The sequence below is a fragment of the Hyla sarda genome, chromosome 4 (genome assembly GCF_029499605.1).
Source record: "Hyla sarda isolate aHylSar1 chromosome 4, aHylSar1.hap1, whole genome shotgun sequence".
Taxonomy (NCBI): Eukaryota; Metazoa; Chordata; class Amphibia; order Anura; family Hylidae; genus Hyla; species Hyla sarda.
This window is the reverse complement of record NC_079192.1, coordinates 217,010,141-217,034,959: the sequence shown is the minus strand read 5'-3', so window position 1 is coordinate 217,034,959 and position 24,819 is coordinate 217,010,141. Positions and strand designations below refer to the sequence as shown.

The 24,819-nt window shown below is 46.4% G+C and overlaps 1 protein-coding gene across 5 annotated transcripts in view; it reads left to right on the top strand.

The window, feature by feature from the left end:
- The window catches only part of RELN (reelin), a 1,155,521-nt gene that overhangs the window by 106,700 nt on the left and 1,024,002 nt on the right, over positions 1-24,819 (top strand). For all 5 annotated transcript variants that reach the window (XM_056573506.1, XM_056573505.1, XM_056573507.1 and 2 more), the window contains exon 2: positions 13,973-14,083. In XM_056573506.1, the coding sequence (XP_056429481.1) occupies positions 13,973-14,083 (111 nt within the window). The remainder of the gene's footprint in view (positions 1-13,972; positions 14,084-24,819) is intronic.

Genomic DNA, 24,819 nt, shown 5'->3' with positions numbered 1-24,819 from the left:
AGATACATTTCTTTGGAGTAAGGACAAACCTCATATCTGAACGTTAGCAGCTCTGCGGGTGCACACCAGTCTCGCAGGAGCGCAGTCAGGGGCCTTTAGCTTTTACATAGCTGCCTATGGAGCCAGAACAGCGCACCCCCACCCACCCTCAAGGAGCGCTACATGGGGTAATTATTAAAATGGGGTACACTAAGTTACTAAAGTGGAGTACAGTGGGATTTAAAATCATAAAAAAAGGTTATGTTCCCAGAATGATGACCCAGGGCATAGCCAAAACAAAAAAATATGCCCACCCCAAACCCTATGCTCTGAATCCTCATTCTGGGAATGTGATGTGTGTGGCCATCCCTAACCTCTTGCCTCAAATGAGCACACCGCTCAGGTGGAGAGAGCGCGCTGCACATTTGAGGCAACATAAAAAAGTCCCCGATGATAGTGACTCAGTGACCCATTTTTGGAAAAAATACCCCCAGAGGTCTTATCAGTTTCTTTTTTTTTTTTTTTATAAAAGAGGGGTTAACCCCTTAAAGGACAACTGTAGTGGAACACTTTTTTATATATGCCCGTGCCCGCGCCTCAAAAATAAACAAAATAAACGCATACATACCTTCCTACGAGCCCCCGTTGGTCCGGCACCGGCCTCACTGTCCGACAGTGCTGACTTCATTCCACTTTCTGGGGACGGGGACGCCGCAGAGCCGTCGGCATATCACAGGCCGCAGCGATGTCCCGCCCGGCCTGTGATAGGCTAAGCCCACTGTCATGTAAGAAGCCGGCCAGAGCTCCTTACATGACAGTGGTCTCAGCCTATCACAGGCCGGGGCGGGACATTGCTGCGGCCGGTGATATGCCGACTGCTCTGTGGCGTCCCCAGGAAGTGGAATCGTGTCAGCACTGCCGGACCGTGAGGCCTGTGCCGGACCAACGGGGGCTCGTAGGAAGGTATGTAAGAGTTTATTTTAGAGGCCCGGGCATGGGCATATATAAAATTGTTGCACTATAGTTGACCTTTAAGGACCCAGCCAATTTTCAGTGTAGGACCCGGACGTTTTTTGCATGTCTGTCCACTGTCACTTTAAGCATTAATAACTCTGGGATGCTTTTACCTTTCATTCTCATTCCAAGACTGTTTTTTTTGAGACATATTCTACTTTATGTTAGTGGTACATTTTTGTCAATACTTGCATAATTTCTTGGTGAAAAATTCCAACTTTGAAGTTCTCGGCTTGTAAGGAAAATGGACATCCCAAATAAATTATATATTGATTCACATATACAATATGTCTACTTTTGCATCATAAAGTTGACATGTTTTTACTTTTGGAAGACATCATTCAGCAGCAATTTTCCTAAAAATGTTCAAAATCTTAATTTTTTTATAGACCAGTTAAGTTTTGAAGTGGATTTGAAGGGCCTTCATATTAGTAATACCCCGCAAATGACCCCATTATAAAAACTGCACCTCTCAAAGCATTCAAAATGACATTCAGTAAGTGTGCTAACCCTTTAGGTGTTTCACAGGACTAGCAGAAAAGTGAAGGAGAAAATTCAAAATCTTTATTTTTTACAAGGGGTAATAGGAGAATTTATTTTTTATTTTTGCAAGGGGTAATAGGAGAAAAAGTCTCCCAAAATTTGTAACCCAATTTTTCTCGCGTAATTACATTTTTCATTTTCATGGACCACTGTTCCAAAAATCTGTCAGACACCTGTGGGGTGTAAAAGCTCACTGTACCCCTTATTACATTACATGAGGGGTGTAGTTTCCAAAATGGGGTCATATGTGGGGGGGGGGGGTCCATTGTTCTGGCACAATGGGGGCTTTGTAAACACACATGGCCTTAAAGGGGTATTCCAGGAAAAAACTTTTTTTTTATATATCAACTGGTTCCAGAAAGTTAAACAGATTTGTAAATTACTTCTATTAAAAAATCTTAATCCTTTCAGTACTTAGGAGCTTCTGAAGTTAAGGTTGTTCTTTTCTGTCTAAGTAATCTCTGATGACACGTGTCTCGGGAAACGCCCAGTTTAGAAGCAAATTCCCATAGCAAACCTCTTCTAAACTGGGCGGTTCCCGAGATACGTGTCATCAGAGATTACTTAGACAGAAAAGAACAACCTAAACTTCAGAAGCTCATAAGTACTGAAAGGATTAAGATTTTTTAATAGAAGTAATTTACAAATCTGTTTAACTTTCTGGAGCCAGTTGATATATAAAAAAAAGTTTTTTCCTGGATAACCCCTTTAATTCCGGACAAATTTTCTCTTCAAAATCCCAATGGCGCTCCTTCTCTTCTGAGCATTGTAATGCACCCGCAGAGCATTTTACATCCACATTTGGGGTATGTTCTTACTCAGAAGAAATGGGGTTACAAATTTTGGGGGGCTTTTTTTTCCTATTTTACCTTGTGAAAATGAAAAATTTAGGGTAACACCAGCATTTTAGTGAAATTTATTTTTATTTTTTTCATTTTCCCATCCAACTTTAACGAAAATTTGTCAAACACCTGTGGGGTGTTAAGGCTTACTATACCCCTTGTTACATTCCGTGAGGGGTGTAGTTTCCAAAATGGAGTCACCTCTGGGTATTTATTTTTTTGCGCCTATGTCAGAACTGCTGTAAAATCAGCCACCCCGGTGCAAATCGCCAATTTAGGCCTCAAATGTACATAGTGCGCTCTCACTCCTGAGCCTTGTGCGTCCGCAGAGCATTTTATGCCCACATATGGGGTATTTCCGTACTCAGGAGAAATTGCGTTACAAATTTTGGGGGTCTTTTTTTCCTTTTAACGCTTGTGAAAGCAAAAAGCATGGGGCAACACCAGCATGTTAGTGTAATTTTTTTTTTTTACACTAACAGGCTGGTGTAGCCCCCAACTTCTCCTTTTCATAAGTGGTAAAGGAAGAAAAAGCCCCCCAAAATTTGTAGTGCAATCTCTCCCGAGTACGGAAATACCCCATGTGTGGCCCTAAACTGTTTTCCTGAAATACGACAGGGCTCTGAAGATAGAGAGCGCCATGCGCATTTGAGGACTAAATTAGGGGTTGCATAGGGGTGGACATAGGATTATTCTATGCCAGTGATTCCCAAACAGGGTGCCTCCAGCTGTTGCTAAACTCCCAGCATGCCTTGACAGTTAGAACTGCTGTTTTGCAACAGCTGGAGGCTCCGTTTTGGAAACACTGCCGTACGATAAGTTTTTCATTTTTATATGGGGGGGGGGGGAACTGTGTAAGGGGTGTATATGTAGTGTTTTACCCTTTATTATGTGGTAGTGTAGTGTTTTTAGGGTATATTCGCACTGGCGGGTTACGATGAGTTTCCCGCTAGGAGTTTGCGCTGCGGTAAAAATTTGCTGCAGCTCAAACTTGAAGCAGGAAACCCACTGTAAACCCGCCAGTGTGAATGTACCCTGTACATTCACATGGGGGGGGGGGGGGCAAACCTCCAGCTGTTTCAAAACTAAAACTCCCAGCATGTACTGACAGGCCATGCATGTTGGGAGTTGTACTTTTGCAACAGCTGGAGGCACACTGGTTGGAAAACCTTCAGTTAGGTTCTGTTACCTAACTCAGTATTTTCCAACCATTGTGCCTCCAGCTTTTGCAAAACTACAACTCCCAGCATGTACTTATCACCGAAGGGCATGCTGGGAGATGTAGTTATGCAACAGCTGGAGGTACGCAACTACAACTCCCAGCATGCCGAGACAGCTGTTTGCTGTTTGGGCATTCTGGAATTTGTAGTTTTGCAACTTCTGGAGACCTACAGTTTAGAGACCACTGCATGGTGATCTCCAAACTGTGGCCCTCCAGATGTTGCAAAACTACAAATCCCAGCATGCCCAAATAGCAAACAGCTGTGTAGGCATGCTAGGAGTTGTAGTTTTGCAAGATCTGGAGGGCTACACTTTAGAGACCACTGTATAGTGGTCTCAAACTGTAGCCCTCCAGATGTTGCTAGGCAACTCAACAGCTTCCGTAGGATCCAGGGTGCCGCATCGCCGTCCTCTTCTGCAGCTGATCTCTGACACAGATGATGGGTAAGTGGATGACTGCGCCAGTCCCCTTCAGTTTCCCTGTTCTGCCCGCCTATTGTGGGTGGGCAGAACGGAGAAACCGAAAGTTAAGCCCCCGACTCCGATCTGCTATTGGTCATCGTGTCTAGATGACCAATAGGAGGAGTGGCACCCCTGCCACCTCACTCCTATCCCTTCAGGGGGATCGTGGGTGTCTTGGACAACCCCGATCCCCCTTATTTTCCGGGTCACCGGGCTCATCATAGACCTGTATGACCCGGAATTGCACAAATCGCCGGTGTGAATTCACCAGCGATTTGCTGCGATCGCCGATAAGGCGGGGGGGGGGGGGGGGGATATGCGGCCTCTGGTGACCCCCCTGGGCATTTGCGCAGGGTGCCTGCTGATCGATATCAGCAGTCACAATGGTCCGGTCCCCGCCCGGCGCGCGGCAGGGACCGGAATTCCCACGGCCGTACATGTACATCATGGGTCCTTAACTACCAGGGTCCCATGACGTACCGTTGCGACATGGATCCTGAACAGGTTAAAATTTGGAATGTACTCTGGACTTGGTACATTGGGGTCAAATTATGGGAAATTAAAATGAAAAGGGAAAATTTAGTACTCCATGGACGTGTGATACCCCCTGAAGCAGTTTTTAATGCAGAGGCCTGTATGATCGGGGCAAGTGTCACATTGAGTGGTGGTGTCCTTCTGTATCCCCCTCTTGTGACACACCATGCATTCTTTCTCTTATCGTCCCTTCTTTCCAATGTGAAGGACCTCACCTGGAAAGTACTGGCCTGAGACGATCCTGGCACCTATATTTCCAGTTTCTTGGGAAGTCTGGCCTGCTCTTTCCCGGTCGCCAAAGATCGGGACCTTTAGGACTTCTTCTTGGAACTGGAGGTATGTCCCTGTGTTGCCAGCATACTGGGACATTACAAAAGAGTTGTACATGGCAACCTGTACCAAGTAGACAGCAACTATTTTGTACCATACCTGTGTTTTCCGCATGGAATTATATGGCTTGAGGACTTGATCAGAGAGATCAACTCCTCCATATACCGATTGTAGTACAGTATACAATCGGGCTTGAGGACCGTTATTGTGGTACCTCGCACAGGGACAGGTGAGCTGCCGTTACCATGAATTGTGGTCAGCATAAGAAAATCCCTCTTATTCTTATACCTGACCAGCAACAGGTTTTCATGGGTAAGGGCACGGGACTCGCCCTTGGGCATAGGTGTCCTAACAAAATTTAGAGGGATGCCTCTCTCGTTCTTCCGCACGGTCCCACAAGCAGACGTCGATCTGGTGGCAAGGGATGTGAAGAGAGGGATGCTGGTATAAAAGTTGTCCACTTAAAGGTGGTAACCCTTATCCAGCAATGGGTGCACAAGGTCCCAAACGATTTTCCTGCTAACACACAGAGTGGAGGAACATTCTGGGGGTTCAATTCGTGAATCTTGTCCCTCATATACTCCGGGTACACTTACAAGTTTAGAGTTTCACTCCATACTGCGCTCGCTTCGAGGGAATATACTGGCAGAAGATAAGTCTCCTCTTAAAACTGATAAGAGACTCATCTACCGAGAGCTCATTGAGGGGTACATAGGCCTCCAAAAATGGGGCGGACATGCCGCATTATCAGTGTAATGTAGGCATTTCCGAATGGCCTCGAACCGCCTCCATGCCATGACCATACTGTAAAGCGGGGTCTGGTGTAGGACGTCGCTACTCCAGTACTGTCTGACACTGGGCTTTTTGACCAGGCCCATATGCAGCACGAGGCACCAAAATGTCCTCATTCCTGCTGCATCAACGGCGTACCATTCATTGGGCCTGACCAAAAGAATCTGGGTGGTGGGCGATGAACTGCTGGGCATACAGATTCGTCTGCTCCACCATTAGAATGACAAAGCGGTCACTGAAAAAATAACTAAAATAGTCAATTTCAGTGTAACCAGCATTGTCAATCCGGATTCCTGAGTTGCCAACAAACTCAGGAATCCGTGGCGGCCAAAACAAAAATGGGGGGGGGGGGGGCAAATGCAGTGCCCTAAGCCCCTAATAGGGCCTGGGTCACGCTGAAAAAAACTGCGGTGGACCCTTTAGGACCTATTAGAGGGTCGGGGTGAAATTTTTTTATTTTAACTTTTAATGCCTACCCATGTATTCTTTCCCTGCTCTGCCCTGAGGGTGTCTTCTGCCCTGAGGGGCTCCGATCTTCACAGAGGGGGGTCCCTGGCTCCTTCTTGCAGCTCTGCCTGCTGACTGAACTCAATAAGCTGGCAGAGCCGCGAGAAGGGGACGTTAACCCCTCCCCTGCCGGCTGCTATTGGTCGGACAAGCGAACGGCCAATAGCAGAGATCCTGGGGTGAATTCACTGGTGATTTGAGTCGATCGCCGACATGGGGGGGGGGGTGTCTGATGACCCCCCTGGGCATTTGCGCGTGGTGCCTGCTGATCGATATCAGCAGTCACCGGGCCGGGACCGAAATTCCCAGGTACGCCCTTGGTCCTTAAGTACCAGAAAGCGAAGGCGTACCGTGGTTAATGGGGTACTCCCGTGGTTAATGGGGTACTCTGGGTGGAAAACTGTTTTTTTTTTTTTTTTTTTTTTTAAATGAACTGGTGCCAGAAAGTTAAACAGATTTGTAAATTGCTTCTTGTCTTGTCCAGAGCAGCATAGGTTTGCTATGGGGATTTTCTCCTGCTCATGATAATTCCTGATACTGGCATCAGGTGTCAGCACTGTGGACAAGACAAAAAAGAAATTAAAAAATAAAAGAATTTCCTCTGTAGCATACAGCCGCTAAAAAGTACTGGAAGGGTGAAGATTCTTTAGTAGAAGTAATTTACAAATCTGTTTAGCTTTCTGGCACCAGTTGATTGAAAAAAAAATTGTTCCACCGGAGTACCCCTTTAAGGACCAGCGCAGTTTTTTGCAAATCTGACCACTGTCACTTTAAGCATTAATAACTTGGGATGCTTTTACTTGTGAATTTGATTCTGAGATTGACTACCGCAGTGTTTCCGCACCAGTGTACCTACAGCTGTTGCAAAACCACAACTCCCATCATGCATGGTCTGTCAGTGCATGCTGGAAGTTGTAGTTTTGCAACATCGCGAAGGCTACAGTATGGACACTACTGTATAGTAGTCTCCAAACTGTGCTCTTCCAGTTGTTGCAAAACTACAACTCCCAGCATACCAAGACTGTCCAGGCAAGCTGGGAGTTGTAGTTCTGCAACATCTGAAGGGCCAGATGTTACAGAACTACAACTCCCAGCATATTTGGGCATACTGAGAGTTGTAGTTTTGCAGCATCTGGAAGGGCACAGTTTGGAGACCACTGCCCAGTGGTCTCCAAACTATGGCCCTCCAGATGTTGCAAAAAATAAAACTCCCAGCTTGCCCAGAAAGCCAAAGGCTGTGTGAGCATGCTGAGAGTTGTAGTTTGGCAACTCCTAGAAAGCAGCAGGGAAGATCACTTACCACTAATCTTGCCTCCGCTGCTGCCTCCTGTCCCGCTGCTGGTCTTGCCACTACCTGCCGTGATCGCTGTTCCCCCCCCAGGGACGAGGAATCAACTTTGACCAGTGAATCACTGCGATCGCCCACAAGGGGGGGGTCTCAGGACCCCCTTAGGTGATATGCCGGGATGGCTGCTGATAGATATCAGCAGCCATCCTATTCCGATCACTGCCCCGTGCACTGCACTGAACTGAAACTTCCATGGCATGTCCTTAAGTACCAGGACGTCCAGGGCATCAGGGGTTGAATCACCTGTGAAAGACTAAGGAAACTCTGAAAACCTGACCTGTTGGGGGTGCTTGAGGGCTGTACTTGAGAAACACTGTCCTAGAGGCTCCTTGACCAATTCAGTAACGATAAGAGGAATCCATGCTGGGTTCCATTTGTGATGAGGGGAAAAAAGGAGGACATAAACCCAGAAGTGTATAATGCCACCAAAGGGAGCATGTATATTAGGCCATAATAGACCATAGGGGCAAGCCAGAGATCCCAAATTGAAGGAGCACTGCTTCAAGAAATCTCCAATGTACTAAGTTGAATGCCTTTTTCACATCCAGTGATAAGAGCAGAAAAGGCATTTTTCATGTCTAAACCCACTTAGCCACATCTATAAAATGGCGAGCATTGCCAGAAGACAGTCTACCCCTTACAAACCCAACTTGGTCAGAACTGATTATATTAGGGAGGAATTTTAAAAGTCCGGTCAAGAAGATCTTTGCATATAACTTTAAATGGGCACTGTCATATTCAAAAACTTTTTATATGTTTTTGTTATGTAAAGTAAGTTAAGATATTGGGAGAAAATTTCCTGTCTTATCAGGGAGCTTACTAGACTTTGGGAGAACAAAACGAGTGCTCGGAGAATCTCCTCCGGAAGTGTGACAGTGGATTGAATAGACTGAACAAAGGACCTAGTGCAGTGTTTCCACACCTTTTTTCTGCCCGGGCACCCCTCCGAAAAATATTTTTTTGCGGGGCACCCCTACAGAAGTTGACGAGAAATAAAAAGGACAATGCATAATATATATGTATTTGTGAGTATGTAGTTTACAGTGCTGCTTTATTCAGCAACTCACAAATGATGCCTTCTCTGATCAGCGTCGTTCGTTGTTCTCCGTCTGATCCGGATCATCATGACTATCTCTTCCAGCCACAATTCTTCACTGTTAAACCTGCAAAACAAATCTATTAGGCTCCGCACTTTACCAGCATCAGCCTTCAGATTTCCCTTTTACAAGTGAAGAGTATATACAAGAGTATAGTTGTAAAGGTGTAAGAGAGGAGTGTACATGAGTGACAGGTGTGCAGAGGAGTGTACATGGGTGACAGAGGGGTGTAGAGGAGTGTACATGGGTGACAGAGGGGTGTAGAGGAGTGTACATGGGTGACAGAGGGGTGTAGAGAAGTGTATATGGGTGACAGGGGTGCACATGGGTGACAGAGAGGTGTACATGGGTGACAGAGGGATGTAGAAGAGTATACATGGGTGACAGGGGTGTAGAGGAGCGTACATGGGTAGAGGGGTGTAAAATGGGTGTACATGAGGAACAGAGGGGTGTACATGGGTGTAGAAGAGTACATGGGTGACGGGGTCGTCGGGGGTGATGGGTGAACATGGGTGACAAGGATGTTGTCAGAGGGGTGGACAAGGGGGGGTGAACATGGGTGACAGAGGGGTGGATAGGGGGATGGCCAAGGTGGACATGGATGACAGGAGGGTGGACATGGGAGACAGGGGGTCCAAGGGGTGGACAAGGGTGACAAGCGGTTAAAAGAGGGGTGGACAGGAGTGACAGAGGGGTGGACTGGGGTGACAAAGGGACAGAGAATAGGGGAGGTGGACATGGGTGACAGAGGTGTAGATTTGGGGTGGACAGGGGGGGGTGAACATGGGTGAAAGAGGGGTGGCCAAGGTGGACATGGATGACAGGAGGGTGGACACGGGAGATATGGGGGTAAACAGGGATGACAGGAGGGTGGACAAGGATGACAAGGGGGATAAAAGAGGGGTGACAGGCATAACAAAGGGTCAGAGGGGTAAATAGGGTAGTGGACATGGGTGACGTGGTAGACTGGGGTGTGGACAGGGCTGGGATGGACATTGGTGATGGGAGGGAGGGGGAATGGACAGGGTTGAGAAAGGGTACAGTACCTTTTTAAGCAAGCCATTTTTCTTCACTACACAGTCACGGGAATCTGGAGCAGCTTCCACGTTCCCCTTTCTGGCAATGCCCTGACTCAGGGCTCCAGCAGGGCACTCATTCACTGCGCCGCAGGGAGAAGGGGTATGCTGTGTCACTACACCGGCCCAACGCAGCTTCCAAGTTCTTCCCCTCTCCGGCGGGGCACTCACTCACTGGGCCGCAGGGGGCCGAAAGGGGGAGGGGGATGCTGTGTGCGCACGCAAAGCGCACACAGACTTCCCTTCCCCTCCCCTGCAGTGCAGTGAGTCACAGGCGCACAGGCCAGGGCAGGAAAAATAAATAAATGATGGAAAAATCCTGTGGCACCTCGGGCAGTGCTGAACGGCACCCCAGTGTACCAGGGCACCCCGGTTTTGAATCACTAACCTAGTGTCTTGGTGTAGCAACTTATAGTGGGAGTTGGGGAGGCCATCCGGACCTGGTGCCTCATGTTATTTCAGTGCGGCAATCACTGTCAAATACTGTTGGTGCATGTAGGAGGTAATTATTTCGTTTTCACAGTGCAGGGGGATTGGGGGCTATTGGAGACACCCAAATGAATGGAAGCATGGACAGACAATATTATAGCATCAATTGTCACAGAATACTCTTGAAAATAATACATTATCCACTGAAGAGATATCTATATGAAAGTAAGATTTGTGGGGATGGGAGAACAAATGTTTAATCTCGCTTAGTGGGGTTTCCATGCATCCAAGAAGCAGATGAATAGTTGGCCACATAGCTTTGTTAAAATTGACATCTGAAAGCAATGATAGTTGACCTTCTTGAAGTTTCTCCCATCTGCACACAGGATCTTTGGAGCTCAGCCAGTGTGACCTTTGGGTTCTTCCTCACTTCATAGCAAGGACCTACTCCCTCAAAAACTTAAGGGGTACTCTGCCCCTAGATATCTTATCCCCTATCCAATTAGATTGCGGGGGTCCTCAGCAGCAGGACCCCGCAATCCCTCCTGCAGCCCCCCTGTCATAAACTGCATGGAGCGAAGTTCGCTCTGTGCCTGATGACTCACAATACAGGGGCCGGAGGATCGTGACGTCATGGCTACTCCCCCTCAATGCAAGTCTATGGGAGGGGGTGTGGCGGCTGTAACGCCCCTCCCATAGGCTTGCATTGAGGGGATGTGACATCACGTGTATTGTGAGTCATCAGGCATGGAGCGAACTTCGCTCCATGCAGCTGATGACGGGGGCTGCAGGAGAGATCGCAGGGGTCCCCAGTGGCGGGATCCCCTGCGATCAGACATCTTATCCCCTATCCTTTAATTTAATGGGGCAACAAGCTCGAGGAAGAGTTCTAGTTGTTTCAAACTTCTTCCATTTACTTGCTTTTGGGAACTTTCAGTGCATCAGAAATTTGTTTGTATTCTTCTCCACATTGATGTCTTAACACAATCCTGTCTCTGAGTTCTGCAGGCAGGTCTTGCCACTACATAGCTTAGATTTTGTTCTGATATGCATTATATAGACACTGCCGGCTGTCTCCATTATTTTAGGATCGTTATTTTAGGATCAAGAATAGCGGGAGAAAAAAATAGTGCTTGCGTCGTCTTCTTCTCCCGCTATTTTCTCTGAAAAAAACTGTGCCCAATGGACCCTGGGGTCCATTAGGACCCATTATCGCTCATTATGACCGGTCAAAATGACGGCCGTCAAACTGAAAAAAAAAGTTTGACGGCAGTTATTGCCGGGGCATAACTGCAGTGTGAAAGGGGCCTAAATCATGTCTGTATTTATCACAGATGGACTCAAATCAAGGTGTGGAAAATAACAAGGATGATTAAGAGAAATGGAAGCCCCCCCCCCCCCCCCCCCCCCCCGAGCTACATTTCAAGTGCCATAGAAAAGGGTCTTAATATTTAGGTCTATGAGAAATTGTAGTTTTTTTTATTCCTGTTTTCACTTTCATCATGGGGTATTTGGTGCAGAATGATGGGGGGGAAACTTTTTATTTTATTTTAGACGAAACATAACAAAATGTGAAAAAAGTCAAGTTTTACATTTTCCAAATGCATTGTATGTGCATGTAGACAAATGTATAAGTGTTATATACTAACTAAACAAATGTTTTACTTTTATTTTCAGGAGGTGTGGTGTGTAAAAAAATACAAAAAAAAACACCCTGACACAAAATTGCTTAAAGGTGCCTGTGTATACAAAGTTCTTTGACTATGCTACAGGGGCTGTAAAAGTTAGTATAGTTCATAATAAAGTGTCTGTACCTGTGTGTGATGGTGGTCTCACAATTCTTATGTGATCTTTGCCACAATGTTTATTTTTAACAGCATACAAAATTACTGTCATCTCAGGTTTTTCCTGGTTGCGATGTGGCTCGAGATATTACATCACTAGTCAGGTGATGACAGGGAGCCTGTCTCCTTCAATAGGTGGAGCGACTGCTGGGTGGGAAGGAGATCATTCTGCAATGAAATTTAGTTTTGCAACAGTTGGGGGCACCCTGGTTAGAAAACACTGGTCTGTTCACAGCAAAGCAAGGAAGGCAGCATGCCTTTGTTTCAATGGGTGGGGTGGCTGATATGTGGGAGGGAGAAAAATGACCTCACACCTACAAACAAGGTATTATGGAATTTGTAGTTTGACAGAGGGATTTACAACAGGAAAGAGCCATTTTACATTATTGTGGACTCACAACATAGCCATTTAGCCCAAAGACAAACACAGATCCTTCCTAAGCATGTCCATTACTGTCGGGCAGGTAAGTAATAAAATCACCTTGGGGTTATCCACCAAAAGGTGATTTTAGTACGTAATGGACTATGCTTAGGAAGGATCTGTGTAGAGATGAGCGAAGTTACAGTGATTCAATTCGTTACGAACTTCTTGGCTCGGCAGTTGTTGGCTTTAGCCTGCATAAATTAGTTCAGCTTTCAGGTGCTCCGTTGGACTGGAAATGTGCATAAAGTCCTAGGCGATGAACCGAGAAGTTCTAGACTAATCAAATCACTGTAACTTCGCTCATCTCTAGATCTGTGCTTGTCTTGGGGCTAAATAGTTATGTTGTGAGATTACCATAATGCTGTGGTTATATGGCTTATGCTGGGTATTTCCTGTTGGATTTTGTTCCATAGTTTGTAAGTGTGAGGTCACTTTCCTCCTTCCCACACATCAGCCACCCTACCCATTGAAAAACAAATGAGTTGCATTCCATTCAACAGACCAGTGTTTTCTAACCAGGGTGCCTACAGCTGTTGCAAAATGATCTCTCACTCCCAGCGGTCACTCCACCATTGAAGCAGAACAGGCTCCCTCTGATCACCTCACTAGTGATGTCACAACTTGACGCACTGCAACCTGGGAAAAGTAATTTTGTATGCTGTTAAAAATAAATATTGGGGCGGAAATCACAGAAGAATGATGAACTACACTAACTTTACAGCCCCTGTAGCATAGTCAAATAAAAAAAAACTCCTGGAATACCCCTTTAAGTTTTGTTTTGTTTTCATTTTGTAATTTAGGTTTTATTTATACAGGTCAAAAATTTTATATTGGACTGGCTACCCAATGTCCAAAAGACCATGTCAGCTAAAAGGCTAACCTTTCTTTCCCTTAGATGTAGTGAATTCCTCTATTTATATTACAGTGGGACTCCCGTGGAAAACTTTTTTTTTTTAATCAACTGGTGGCAGAAATTTAAACAGATTTGTAAATTACTTCTATTAAAAAAATCTTAATCCTTTCAGTACTTTCAGTACTGTATACTACAGAGGAAATGCTTTTCTTTTTGGATTTCTCTTCTGTCACGACCACTGTGCTCTCTGCTGATCTCTGCTGTCCATTTTAAAAAACTGTCAAGAGCAGCATATGTTTGCCATGGGGATTTTCTTCTGCTCTGGACAGTTTCTAAAATGGACAGCAGAGGTCAGCAGAGAGCACTGAGGTCGTGACAGAAGAAAAATCCAAAAAGAAAAGCATTTCCTCTGTAGTATACCGTCGCTAATAAGTACTAGAAGGATTGAGATTTTTTAATAGAAGTAATTTACAAATCTTTTTTAACTTTCTGGCACCAGTTGATTTAAAAAAAAAAAAATAATAATAATAAATTCCACCGGAGTACCCCTTTAATAGCCTTGGGTATAAAAAGGCTTATCAGAGGGCTTACACGGCTTTGGGAATACAGTAATGAGTTATGTTATATAGTTTGGTTTATTATTTTGTATGTAATAAATATGTATCATTTATTTACAGTGACTATTTCAACGAGTACCTACTTTGATGGCCTTTTAGTGACTGGATTATATACATCTACCAGCATACAAGCATCTCAAAGTGTTGGAGGATCCAAGGCATTTGGATTTGGTGAGTCCAATATGACTACCTTATATACTCGAGTGTTAGCCTTTCCGAATATAAGCCGAGGCCCCTAATTTCACCCCAAAAACCTAGGAAAAGTTATTGACTCGACTATAAGCCTAGGGTGGGAAATACATCATCCCCCCCCCCGTGTCATCATTCCCCCCCCTGTCATCATCCAGACCCCGTCATCATCACCCTGTCATTATCACCCTCGTCATCATCCCCCCTTCATCATCACCGCCTGTCAATCTCTTCTCAGTGGTCTTCAACCTGTTGACCTCCAGATGTTGCAAAACTACAACTCCCAGCATGCCCGGAAAGCCGATGGCTGTCCAGGCATGCTGGGAGTTGTAGTTTTTAAACATCTGGAGGCCCGCAGGTTGAAGACCACTGCGGCCTTCGTCATCATCCAGACCCCCCTTTTGTTTTCTACTCGCCTCCCCTCGGTGGGAAGGAAGGGTGAACTGGTCCGGGCCGTCCATCTTCGGCCATCTATGCTGCAGGGAGTGTCTGGGTTAGTCGTTCCGGGCTGTCCATCTTCACCGGGAGGCCCTCTTCTCCGCTCCGGGCCGGCCCCGGACTAGTGACTTTTCGTTGACGATGACTCGCAGGGATGTCCGTGCGCAGCAGATTTCCGTGACGTCCCTGCTCCTGAACGTCCCTGCTTGGTGGCGTCAATGCAGCATCACTAGTTCAGGGCCGGCCCGGAGCGGAGAAGAGGGCCTGCGTGTGAAGATGGACAGCCCGGAACGACTAACCCTCCCCACCGGTCACTCCCTGCAGCATAGATGGCCGAAGATGGACGGCCCGAACCAGCTCACCCTTCCTTCCCAACGAGGGGAGTTGAGTAGAAAACAAAAGGGGGGGGTCTGGATGATGACGAAGGCCGCAGTGGTCTTTAACCTGCGGACCTCCAGATGTTTCAAAACTACAACTCCCAGCATGCCCGGAAAGCCCATGGCTGTCCGGGCATGCTGGGAGTTGTAGTTTTGCAACATCTGGAGGTCCACAGGTTGAAGACCACTGAGAATGATTGACAGGCAGAGATGGACGGCCGGGACATCCCCTCACAGCTAAGCCAGAAACATGTTTTTGTTCACTCGAGTATAAGCCGCTGAAAAACTCGGCTTATACTCGAGTATATACGGTAATATGAATAAAATAGCTGTTCCTGAAACCAATGAATTAGTTATGTTACTTGTGGATTTTCTAACTATTTAGCTTTACTGAATATCTACATAAAAAAATGAAAGTTGGTTAAAAAATTATTACCATTAATGTATTTGTGTTCAAGTAAATAGATTTTTTTTAATGGACTACCCTTGTCCATATGGGCATATAGACATCATAGTGAGATGCCCCCTGCTCAGAACCTTTCCTTTTTGAGTGGATTTGGCACAGCTAAGAGCAATGTATTGAATATTTATCTACTAATTTGAATGTAATATTTGAATAAAAATGTATTCAAACGCATTATTCTCCAGCTATATGAGATGATGTTTGGAGTGCCTGCATGCGGAAATAGTTAATACAGTGCTGGTAAATTTTTAGTTCAGTTTCAAGAAATTTCACAGGTCAAATAAATAGATATTATGTATAGAAAACTACTTGTAAATATACCGTATATACTCGAGTATAAGCCTACCCGAATATAAGCCGAGGCCCATAATTTCACCCCAAAATCCCAGGAAAAGTTATTGACTCGAGTATAAGCCTAGGGTGGGAAATACATCATCCCCCCCCCATGTCATCATCCAGACATCCGTCATTAACACCCTCATCATCATTACCCTGTCATCATCACCCTGTCATCATCCCCCCTTCATCATCACCGCATGTCATCATCCCACACCCCCCCTTCATCATCCCCTTGTCATCATCCCACACCCCCCCTTCATCATCCCCTTGTCATCATCCCACACCCCCCTTCATCATCCTCTTGTCATCATCCCACTCCCCTTGTCATCATCCCACACCCCCCCTTCATCATCCCCTTGTCATCATCCCCACCCCCCTTCATCATCCCCTTGTCATCATCACCTTGTCATCATCCCCACCCCCCTTCATCATCCCCTTGTCATCATCCCACCCCCCCTTCATCATCCTCTTGTCATCATCCCCTTGTCAGCATCCCCACCCCCCTTCCTCATCCCCTTGTCATCATCCCCTTGTCATCATCCCACACCCCCCCCTTCATCATCCCCCTGTCATAATCCCCCCCCCTTCATCATCCCCTTGTCATCATCACCACATGTCATCATCATCACCGCTTGTCAATGTCTGATACAGTGGTCTTCAACCTGCGGACCTCCAGATGTTTCAAAACTAAAACTCCCAGCAAGCCCGGGCAGCCATCGGCTGTCCGGGTTTGCTGGGAGTTGTAGTTTTGAAACCTCTGGAGGTCCGCAGGTTGAAGACCACTTCGGCCTTCCACATCATCCAGCCCCCTCTCACCCCCTTTAGTTCTGTACTCGCCTCCGCTCGGCGCTGGTCCGGTGCTGCAGGACTGTCCGGTGGGGAGGTCGTCCGGTGGGATAGTGGTTCCGGGCTGCCATCTTCACCGGGGGGGCCTCTTCTCCGCGCTTCGGGCCCGTAATAGAGGCGTTGCCTTGATGATGACGCAGAGGGAGGTTGGTAATGAACGTACCTCTGCGTCGTCGTCAAGGTAACGTGACTATTCCGGGGCCGGGCCCGAAGCGCGGAGAAGAGGCCCCCCCCCGGTGAAGATGGCAGCCCGGAACCATTATCCCACTGGACGACCTCCCCACCGGACAGTCCTGCAGCACCGGACCAGCGCCGAGCGGAGGTGAGTACAGAACTAAAGAGGGTGAGAGGGGGCTGGATGATGTCGAAGGCCGCAGTGGTCTTCAACCTGCGGACCTCCAGAGGTTTCAAAACTACAACTCCCAGCAAGCCCGGACAGCCGATGGCTGCCCGGGCTTGCTGGGAGTTGTAGTTTTGAAACCTCTGGAGGTCCGCAGGTTGAAAACCACTGAGGGCGGAGAGTTCAGTCGAGTATAAGCCGAGGGGGGTGTTTTCAGCACGAAAAATCGTGCTGAAAAACTCGGCTTATACTCGAGTATATACGATAGTAAATAAAGGCGACCTGTGGCCAACCCTGAAAAAGTTATATATTACTGTCATTAAATAGCCTAGAGTGTAGTTTCTTTTGTTCCTGAGATATGAGGGTTTATAACTTGTCTAACAATCAAGGGAACTAGCCAGATGGACGTGTACTTAGTGGGGTATTCCGCCCTAGGCATCTTATCCCCTATCCAAAGGATAAAGGATAAGATGTCTGTCATCAGCTGCATGGAGCGAAGTTTGCTCTGTGCTTGATGACTCACTATACAGGGGCCCGGAGTATTCTGACGTCATGGCTCCACCCCCTCAATGCAAGCCTATAGGAGGAGGCGTGGTGGCTGTCATTTCTCCCTCCCATGGACTTGCATTGAGGAGGCGGAGTATGATTTAATGAGGGGGCGGAGCCGTGACATCACGGTACTCTGGCCCCTGTATCATAAGTCATCACGCACGGAGCATACTATGCTCCGTGCAGTGATGATTCGGGGTGCTGCAGGAGAGATTGCAGGGGTCCCCAGCAGCTGGACCCCCGCGATCAGACATTTTATCCCCTATGCTTTGTATAAGGGATAAGATGTCTAGGGCTGAGTGCCCCTTTAATGTGTGATGGGTGGGATTATACAATTAGGAGGTGTGAATGTTAGACATTGAGGGTCGTGTCTGTCTAATTCATGCCCCCTGACTGTATATTCTCACCTAGAACCTGATATTCACCCCCATTGTTTTTTTTTTTTTTTTTCAAGTTCACGCCCATTTGACTGATTCTCTGAATTGTCAGACAAACTATAAACCAACATATCTTGGGTAATGAAGGACGTATCAAGAAACTGTATAAAAGATGTGTGATCAGGGTACCCTGAGCTACTTGATAAAAATACTATCATACATACATATATATATATATATATATATATATATATATATATATATATATATATATAATCATTTATTTTTTTATTTTTTTTGGCCACAGGTCCTCTTTTAATGGTAACAAAACAGACAATAATAAGATCCTTTAACAGCAATTAGCTTACATATTGATAGTTTGTAGATAGCAAAAGAAACTACCCCATTTATTAAAACAGTTTGAAAGAATAAGGGTAGGTTCACACTGGGCGGAATTCCGCAAGCGGAGATTCAATCTGTCATCCGTCATCGAAATTCGTTGGTGGTAGGACCGCACGGCACTGCGCCGTCACCATTGGCTGAAATGCAGTGCTCACGGAATTCCGCTCAAAGAATGAACATTTCGTTCTTTGAGCTGAAAATTTTCAGTGTGAACTGGTCTGGCGTAAGAGCCATTCACACTGATGTTAAGGTTCACTGTGTTTTGATCAGTTCACTGTTTTCTTTAGATGTATCCTGTATTGGTTGAGGAATCCGATACAAAATTTCACAACATCATACATTAAAGATAACCTTGCTGAGGGTTTCATGACATAGGGACCGACAGCGTTTTTTACGTTTACGTTTTTGATACAGTATTTAACCTGTTCCAGTCCTAAAGGAACATTACCTTTGTCGGGAGATTAGTTTAAGATCAAGATATGACAATCTATTTAAACCTAGAATACCTTGCCTTCAGTGAATATTATAAACCCATTATATATAGTATAAATATATATTTTATTGTTTTACAAATGTTATTCCCTGATAGTATCCCATAAAACACCATGTTAAAAACAATGGTGAAGGAGCAACTGGAAGAAGCAGAGCAAAAAGCATTGGAGGGGGGAACACAAGGTAGCGCTGTGTTGTCTTTGTGAAACTCAACATGTCTTTTGGGTATAATATACTTTCTAATCTAGTGGTGCACATATAGTGCATGCTCAGTAGTTTTTGGGCACAGTGCAATTACATTTTCCATTCCATTTTCCATTGGCATTTGCACCTTATATTTATTATGGTTTATTATTAACTCCAATGTTATTCTGTAGTTGTACATATATTTATTTTCAAAATTATACCAATATTTTTGTGGTGTATTATACATTTATGGCAAATCTGTATTTATTGAGTTTTCAAAATATTCCAAAACAAAGAATACAATAACAAAGGTGAACAGCAGTTATGACCATCAACTCACAGAATGGCATTTAACAGATCCATTGGTCCGATTCAAGTGAACTACACAACCATCTGCTCGTCTAGTCTAATAGTTCTAGTTGAGCAAAAAATGAACATTAAGAATAATAAGGCAAAAGCAAAGAAGGTCAGAGCAAAAAGAGAGGGTTCAAGAAGGGAGGGAGAAGGAAAAAGAGAACAGAGACACAGACAAGACCAAGGCAGGGATGGAAAGACAAGACTTGACCTAGGGCAGCAGGAGGGAAAGGGGGAGGGAAAATGACTACGGTAAGGCAAAGCAATTGTCAAAGGGAACAGCCCAGGGATCCTCACAACAACCAACTGGCCAATTCCGGAGACTCCCTGAAGGAGTCCCAGGGGTACCATACGTTAAAGAACTGAGTATGCTTATCCCTATCGTACGCTACCAACTCCTCCATTACTCAAAACCTATTTAGGCACTCCACAAACTCCAAACTTGACGGAGGGGTGGTGAATTTCCAGTGACGTGGGATAACAGTTCGAGCAGCACTCAAAAAGTGTCGCAAGAGACCCCCTTTAGCTCGCAGGATAGAGGAGGGATAGAGCGATAGGAAGGCAGGAAGCGGAGAGGGCACAACATTGTCAACATAGATTTGGTTGAACAGGGCAAATACAGATGTCCAGAACCGTTGTATAAGGGAACAGTCCCACCATATGTGGAGGTAAGATCCCACAGCATTATTACAGCGCTAACATGTATGTGGCACCGTCAGGAACATAGCGTGGAGCCGGTCTGGACATCTGTACCACCTGGAAAGGATTTTAAAATTCTGTTCCTGAGAATGAGAGGAAAGCGAAGTTTTGGACACTTCAGCGTCCGAGAAGGAGACCCCTAAATCCTCCTCCCACATATATATATGGAGGTTTCACCTCAGTCTCCACCTCCATCCGCAGTGCTAGGTAGATTTGAGTGATAACATGGGAGGGAGGACTAGACTCCCCACACAACTGCTCAAAGGGGGTAAGTTGCCTATGGAGCTGTTCCTTAGGATTGAGGGAGCCATAGTACTGTTGCAGTCTCCTATATAAGAGCCAATCACATGCATGAAGGGTAAGAGGGGTGGGGAGGAGGGGCTACAAGATCCGTACCAGAGGGCCTGACATAAACGAGGGAGCGCATTACTCTAAAGCCTCAGGAGCATGTACACCACGGGCTTCAGCAAACTGAGGGTTACTAAAAAGAGGGGTCAAGGGACACGGTCTTCTGCATAAATGCCATCGCCCCAAGCTGAATCCCAGGTGGAAAGTGAAACCCTGGAGAGGAATGGGAGATCAGTGCCCGGGGGACGATGCTCTGGGGGGATCCAGGGCAATGCTGCAGGGTGAATAGGGGAAAGAAGCATCTCAAGAGCAACCCACTGTTTCGAGCTGGAGTGCTGGCAGAGATCAACAATCTTGGTGCAGACCGTGGCCATATAATAGAGGCGGAAGTCGGGGAGTTCAACTCCCCCCTTCTCCTTGCATCTGATCAGTATACGGTGATCTAATCTCGGGCCCCCAGGGGACCACAGGAACCATGAGCAAACGGAGTGGAGACGCACCAAAAAAGCCACAGGTATATGGATAGGCAAGGTCTGCATCAGGTACAGTACTCTAGGAAGCACATCCATCTTCAAAGCAGCCATTTTCCAAAACCATGATAATGTAAGGAGGCGCCATCGTGTCAGGTCCCTCTCAATACGTGATAGCAGAGGATGGAAATTGAGGGTAAATAAAGTGTCCAAATCTGCAAAAATATTAATCCCAAGGTAATGGAGAGACGGGTGCTGTAACTTGAAGGGAAACTGAGATGTAAGCCACGAAAGCGTTTCTGGGGGCAGGGAAATGTTCAGTAATTCAGATTTGTGGGTGTTCACTTTAAAGTGTGATAGAACGATAAAAGCCGAAAATTCAGAGAGCACCGAAGGGAGGGAAGTGCGAGGAGAGGTTATGTATAAAAGGAGATTGTCGGCATAACAGGGACAATTCATAAGGGCATTCTTTAAGCACCAACCCCTGAACTGAGGGATTCTGTCTCAACGCCACCGCCAGATATTCCATAGTGATCATACAATAGAGGGGAAAGTGGGCACCCCTGACTGGTTCCATTATGTATGGGAAACGAGGAAGAGAGCGTGCCGTTAACGCGGACCTGAGCTGATACCCCAGCATAGAGAGCCATGATGGAATGGAGGAAGACAGGACCCATGCCAAGAGCTTCTAACGCTAAGAGTAAAAAGTCCCAAATAACCCTATCGAACGCCTTTTCAGCGTCAATTGAAAGCAAACACAAAGGGATATGAGGAGATCTGGCGGCAGCGATGAGAGAGACTGACTTCAGAGTGTTGTCCCTGGCCTCACTGCCCACCACAAAGCCCACTTGGTCATTGTGGATCAATGAGGGGAGCAGGGAGCCCTGGCGGGAGGCTAAGAGTTTGGCGTACAATTTAAGATCGATATTAAGGAAAGAAATGGGGTGGTAATTACTACACAATCCAGCATCTTTATCCGGTTTGGGGATCACTACAATATATGCCATTAAGGACTGAGGAGAAAAGTGAGCTCCGAAGGAGGCAAGTATAGGAGCCACCAACATCTCACCATAATCTTTCTAGAAGCGGGCAGTAAATCAGTTAGGGCCCGGGCTGTTGCCATTCTTCAGGCCCGATATAGCAGATAATAGCTCCTCAGTAATCAATGGCGCTTCCAGGGCTTCCCAGGAATCAGGGGGCAGGGCAGGTAATTTGTGCAGGGAGAGGTAAGACCTAATTTTGTCATGAAGAAGGGCTGGGGGAAAGGTCTGCGTACTGACCTTTGATATTGTAGAGGGACCCGTAATAAGTGTGAAACTCCTCTACAATATGGGTGGTAGTGTGGATTTTCCCTCGGGAAGTAGATTGCAGGGAGAGCACGTATGGGAGGCAAGTTTGGGGTGCAGGGCTCTAGATAACCAAGTACCGCAGCGGTCTGCATATTCATAATAGCCTCTATGTGCATGTTCGGAAAGGCAGAGCGATTTCTTGTCCAAGATGGACACTCAGGCTCGTATTTCCACCACGAGACAGACATGAGTGTCCATCCTGAAGGACCGCTTATTGAGGGCTTCAAGAGAGGCAAGTTCAGTAAAGAGATCCGCCAGAGTCAGAGTGGACGCTTTTTTAATTCGAGCCCCATGAGCAAGAAACACCCCCGAAGCGTGCATTTAAGCGCTTCCCATTTCACTGGCGCAGGGGTGTCATCAGAACAATGATTATCAGTGAATTCAGTGATTGTCTGGCGGATCTCTGTACTGCACAGCGCCTCCCTGAGGAGGTGGTCATTGAGTCTCCAGGTAAAGGGACGGGAAGTGGGTGGGGCAAAAAAGAATTTAGCGAGGACCGGGGCATGATCAGACAGGACCATGGTGTATATGGAAGATCTCGGGGAGAGAGAGAGGAGAGGGTGGCTAACAAAAATCATATCCAGCCGGCTATATGAGCAGTGTGTGGGCGAGTAATACGTGTAGTCCTTATCATTAGGATAAAGGACCCTCCAAAGATCTATTCTTTTACGGGAATGAAACTCCTTACGTAATCTACGGAGCGCTGCAAAAGAAAGCGAAGACCTACCTGAGGAGGAATCAGCAGTCTGATCCCAGACCCAGTTGAAGTCGGCACCCATAATAACTTGAGAAGAGCCAGCGAAGGTGAGTGAGGAGATCTAGTGCAAAGGCAACCTGGCCCTGGTTAGGGAAATATACAGAAGCTAGAGTGAACAATTGGGAAGCATGGGAAAATTGCAGAAATAGATAGCGACCCATGGGGTCCTCAAGAACCTTAAGGACAGTGGGCTGAAAAGTTCTATGAAAAGCTATAGACACACCCTTAGATTTAGCGGAGGGATTCATAGAGTGATACCACACAGGATAATTACGGTCCCTAAGGGACGGGGGGAAAAAGGGAAATGGGTCTCCTGAAAAAGGGCCATAGACACACCCCTCTTATGAAGATGGTGGAGAATCTGACGCCTCTTCTCAGGAATATTGAATCCTCTCGCGTTAATGGAGCTCACCAGTAAGGAGTCCATCTTTGGTAGGAGTAAAAGGGGAGGAAAGGGAGGGGAGCATGGAAGGGGACAGGGGCGACACAAGAGGAGGGGGGGGGGGAAGCACAGGAGGAAAAGGGGAAAATGCATACAAAGGGAAACCACAAAGGAAAGAATGAGGAAACGTCAAGAACAGAAAAAAGGAACAGGTAGAAAAAACAACTAACACCGACCAAAGGTCCTAAACAGAGTGAACCAGTAGATGACCAGCCCGCTGAGCATCATCCCTACTTGGGATAGTGAAAGCCTAAGAGAAATAAAACCCAATCCCCCCCCCCCCCCCAGTCAACAAACATATGATAAGCTAATACTAACAAATAGAACCCCACCCGCAATGGGATTAAATAGGAAAGCATGATGCAAATCACATCAGGCAGCATAACTCAGAGGAAAACATAGCCAAACATGGGGAACAGTGTGGTAAACAAGACGGCAACAAGGCACTCAGAGGCACAAATGGACAGTCACCCCCAGGAGGGTTCAGGCAGCATAGGACCCTCAAGAGGGCCAGACAGGATAGTGTCTCATGGGGGATTATGCAGAGGGGAGGTCCTGGCTGTAGAAGAAGACTTGCGGAGTACGGGCTGCCACCTCTCTGGTCTAGGAGGCAGTACAGGACAGACAGGGGTCGGCCAGTCAGGTATAGCCACCATGGTGAGTTCCAGGGTGGCCAGGAACTTGGGGAGGTCACCCAATTGGTGGAAGATGGCTGTCTGACCCCCATGGCGAGCGATGAGCTGAAAGCAAGTTCAGCAAGGGTCTCAGTGCTCTCCGCAGTTGAAGGGTGCGTTTAGCAAGATCTGTAAATAGCGTGACCTGTACGCCCTCAAAGTCCACCGGGCCGTACTCTCTGGTATCCAGCATAATCTTATCCTTCTCTTTGAAAAAATGCACTCGGTAAATCACACCTCTAGGAGGTGCATTGTCTGGTGGCTTCTGACCCAGGGAGCGATGTATGCGGTCTAGCTCCACAGGCCCCTGGTAGAAGATTTTTGCACTGCTGATGCCTCATGACTGAGCCGCAGCATCTAAAGCAGAAGGGGCTACCGCCTCCAGAATGCCAAGCAGTCGAATGTTATTTCGGCGGTGCCGATTTTCTAGATCTTCTTGGTGCGAGAAAAGCTCCGCAATTTGGAGCGAGTGTTCTTGCAGCATCTGAGAATGTGAGTCTGTAAGACTGTAAGGCATCATGGCTCTGGTCCAAATCAGTGAGGTGCTGCCCCAGGGTGCGGAGCTCACCTTTGACGAACTCTGTCTCCTGCTTATAAGTGCGCTCAAGTCTGGAGACTATTATGCATTTATGTATATATTTATTGGCATAGTGCAATCCATATATTTCTAGTCACCAATTTTACAACTTGCATTTAACTTTCATTTTTGAGATTTCTCTTGTGTGTTTCCACCTTTGTTTTTAACGTTTGTTGTTTTTATGTGTTTTTATGGAATACTATTTGTTAAACAAAAATATATTATTATGGTATACTCCG